At 36.9% G+C, this 2,105-nt stretch overlaps 1 protein-coding gene across 1 annotated transcript in view; it reads right to left on the reverse strand.

Annotated features, from left to right (window-relative positions):
* The window catches only part of LOC108229321 (ribonuclease inhibitor-like), a gene marked incomplete at its 3' end in the record, with an annotated part of 5,237 nt that extends 3,493 nt beyond the window's left edge, over positions 1-1,744 (reverse strand). Inside the window, exons 1-3 of the mRNA XM_037974513.1 lie at positions 1,521-1,744; positions 880-1,053; positions 78-251 (exon numbers count right to left, since the gene is read on the reverse strand). Of these exons, the coding sequence (XP_037830441.1) occupies positions 78-251; positions 880-1,053; positions 1,521-1,729 (557 nt within the window). The remainder of the gene's footprint in view (positions 1-77; positions 252-879; positions 1,054-1,520) is intronic.
* Positions 1,745-2,105: the final 361 nt, after the last annotated feature.

Here is a 2,105-nt window from a genome sequence, read left to right on the forward strand (position 1 = left end):
ACAGAGAAATGAACACACTCACACAGACAAAAACATTATCACTCAGCCTTCAGCGGCGGGTGATAAACATGTCTGACCTCAGAGTCTCCAGTCTACATTGTGGACTCTCCAGAAAACCACACAGCTGCTTCACTCCTAAATCCTGTAGGTTGTTGTTACTCAGGTCCAGATGTCTCAGATGGGAGGGGTTGGACTTCAGAGCTGAGCCCAGAGAAGAACAGCTGATCTCAGACAAACTGCAGCTCCTCAAACTGAATAAAGAATAAAACATGTAAGTTCAGAAAACAAAACAAGACTTTTAAACACTCTGAACTCTGAAAAACATTGATCCAACTGAAAGCTGTTTTAACTTGTTTCAAACTAAACTATTTGAATTACTGAGTTGAAGCTGCTTAAATCACATTTTGTGTGATTTAAAGTGATCTTGACCTGTTCGTGCTCAGAGTCTGTTTTGGAAATGACTGTCAGCTACTACCACACTAAATTTTAACTCAATATCCTCCTGTGATCTGAGAAACCTTTATTCTGTTTGGGAAAATACAAAGAAATCAAGAAATAAAGAGTTACTTCTGGATGTTGTTTGTTTGCTTCTGTTCAAAAACTACAACACTTAGACTGTTGACAGATTTCCTGATGTTGCTTTATCTTTTATTTCCTGCTGCTGAGAAGTAGTTGTCTCTAGAGTTGAGACAAAGTTGAAGATGCTCAGCTACTACTACACCAAATCTTCGCTCAATACCTATAAAATTCACTGAATTATAGCTTTTTATGTTCAGGTAACTTTGATTAGTTGTGGCGAGTTTGATGTTTGATGTTTCATGAGATACTTTACTAAGAGTAAACACACACACACACTGGTGGGTGATAAACATGTCTGACCTCAGAGTCTCCAGTCTATATTGTGGACTCTCCAGAAAACCACGCAGCTGCTTCACTCCTGAATCCTGCAGGTCGTTCTGACTCAGGTCCAGATGTCTCAGATGAGAGGGGTTGGATTTCAGAGCTGAGCCCAGAGAAGAACAGCTGATCTCTGACAAACTGCAGCTCCTCAAACTGAATAAAGAATAAAACATTTAAATAAAATCATCTCTAATCCCTTCAGATGTGTTCTGGTTTCCATGTGCAGCTCAACATTAACATGTATTCATCTCCATGACAACAGTCATGTATCATATGAAACCAGCTGTGAATCCAGCTGTTCACACTGAAAGTGAACGCTCTGTTCCTGACACAAATACACTCAGGAGTTCAGCTGACACTAATATGAAGCTTCAGCAGTCTGACACTAATTCTGTCTGCTTCTTCCAAAGTTACACAAACTGAGAACAACATCCCTCTGACATTTGGACTTCAGGTTGGAACTTTGGAGACAAATGATCAGATTTCTTCACAGACAGTTGGAAACATTGAAATATCTTTGGTTTTATCTTCAGAAAAATCCCAAAAATCTATGTACTAAAAACTTAAACTTAAAAATTTACAGTGAATTTAATAAAAAAACTAATTGTAATTTAAATCACCTTAGCTTCTCCAGTCTACAGTTTGGACTCTCCAGTCCAGCAGACAGAATCTTCACTCCTGAATCCTGCAGCTTATTGGAGCTCAGGTCCAGTTCCGTCAGATGGGAGGGGTTGGACTTCAGAGCTGAGGCCACCACTTCACAGTGAGTCTCTGAGAGTCCACACTCAGAGAGTCTGTCAGGACACGGAAAAAAAAATGATTTCATCATGTTTGTTTGTTCCCTTAAAAAGAGCTTTTAGTTTAAAACTAATTAGTCTGAATTTAGGTAACATGATGAAGTAACACCAGGTAGAGATGATGGTTAAAAGTTAGAGTTTGAATGGAAAAAAAGAAAACAAATACAATTTGACAAGTTTTGTGAGCAAATACAAGTATTAAAATTGTTTTCAAAAAATGGTTAAAATTAAAGAATTTATTGAAAAAATTAAAAGAGTAAAACGTGTTTGAAGTTTAACTAATTTATTTCGGTGTGATTTGTCTTACAGCTCAGTAATTTTATTTCATAAATATTGGCTAAAATTTATCCAAATAAAATGACTGAAAGTTAATTTTATTGGTTAAATTTCAGCAGTTTGTTTCATTTG

The sequence above is a fragment of the Kryptolebias marmoratus genome, unplaced genomic scaffold (genome assembly GCF_001649575.2).
Source record: "Kryptolebias marmoratus isolate JLee-2015 unplaced genomic scaffold, ASM164957v2 Scaffold158, whole genome shotgun sequence".
NCBI lineage: Eukaryota > Metazoa > Chordata > Actinopteri > Cyprinodontiformes > Rivulidae > Kryptolebias > Kryptolebias marmoratus.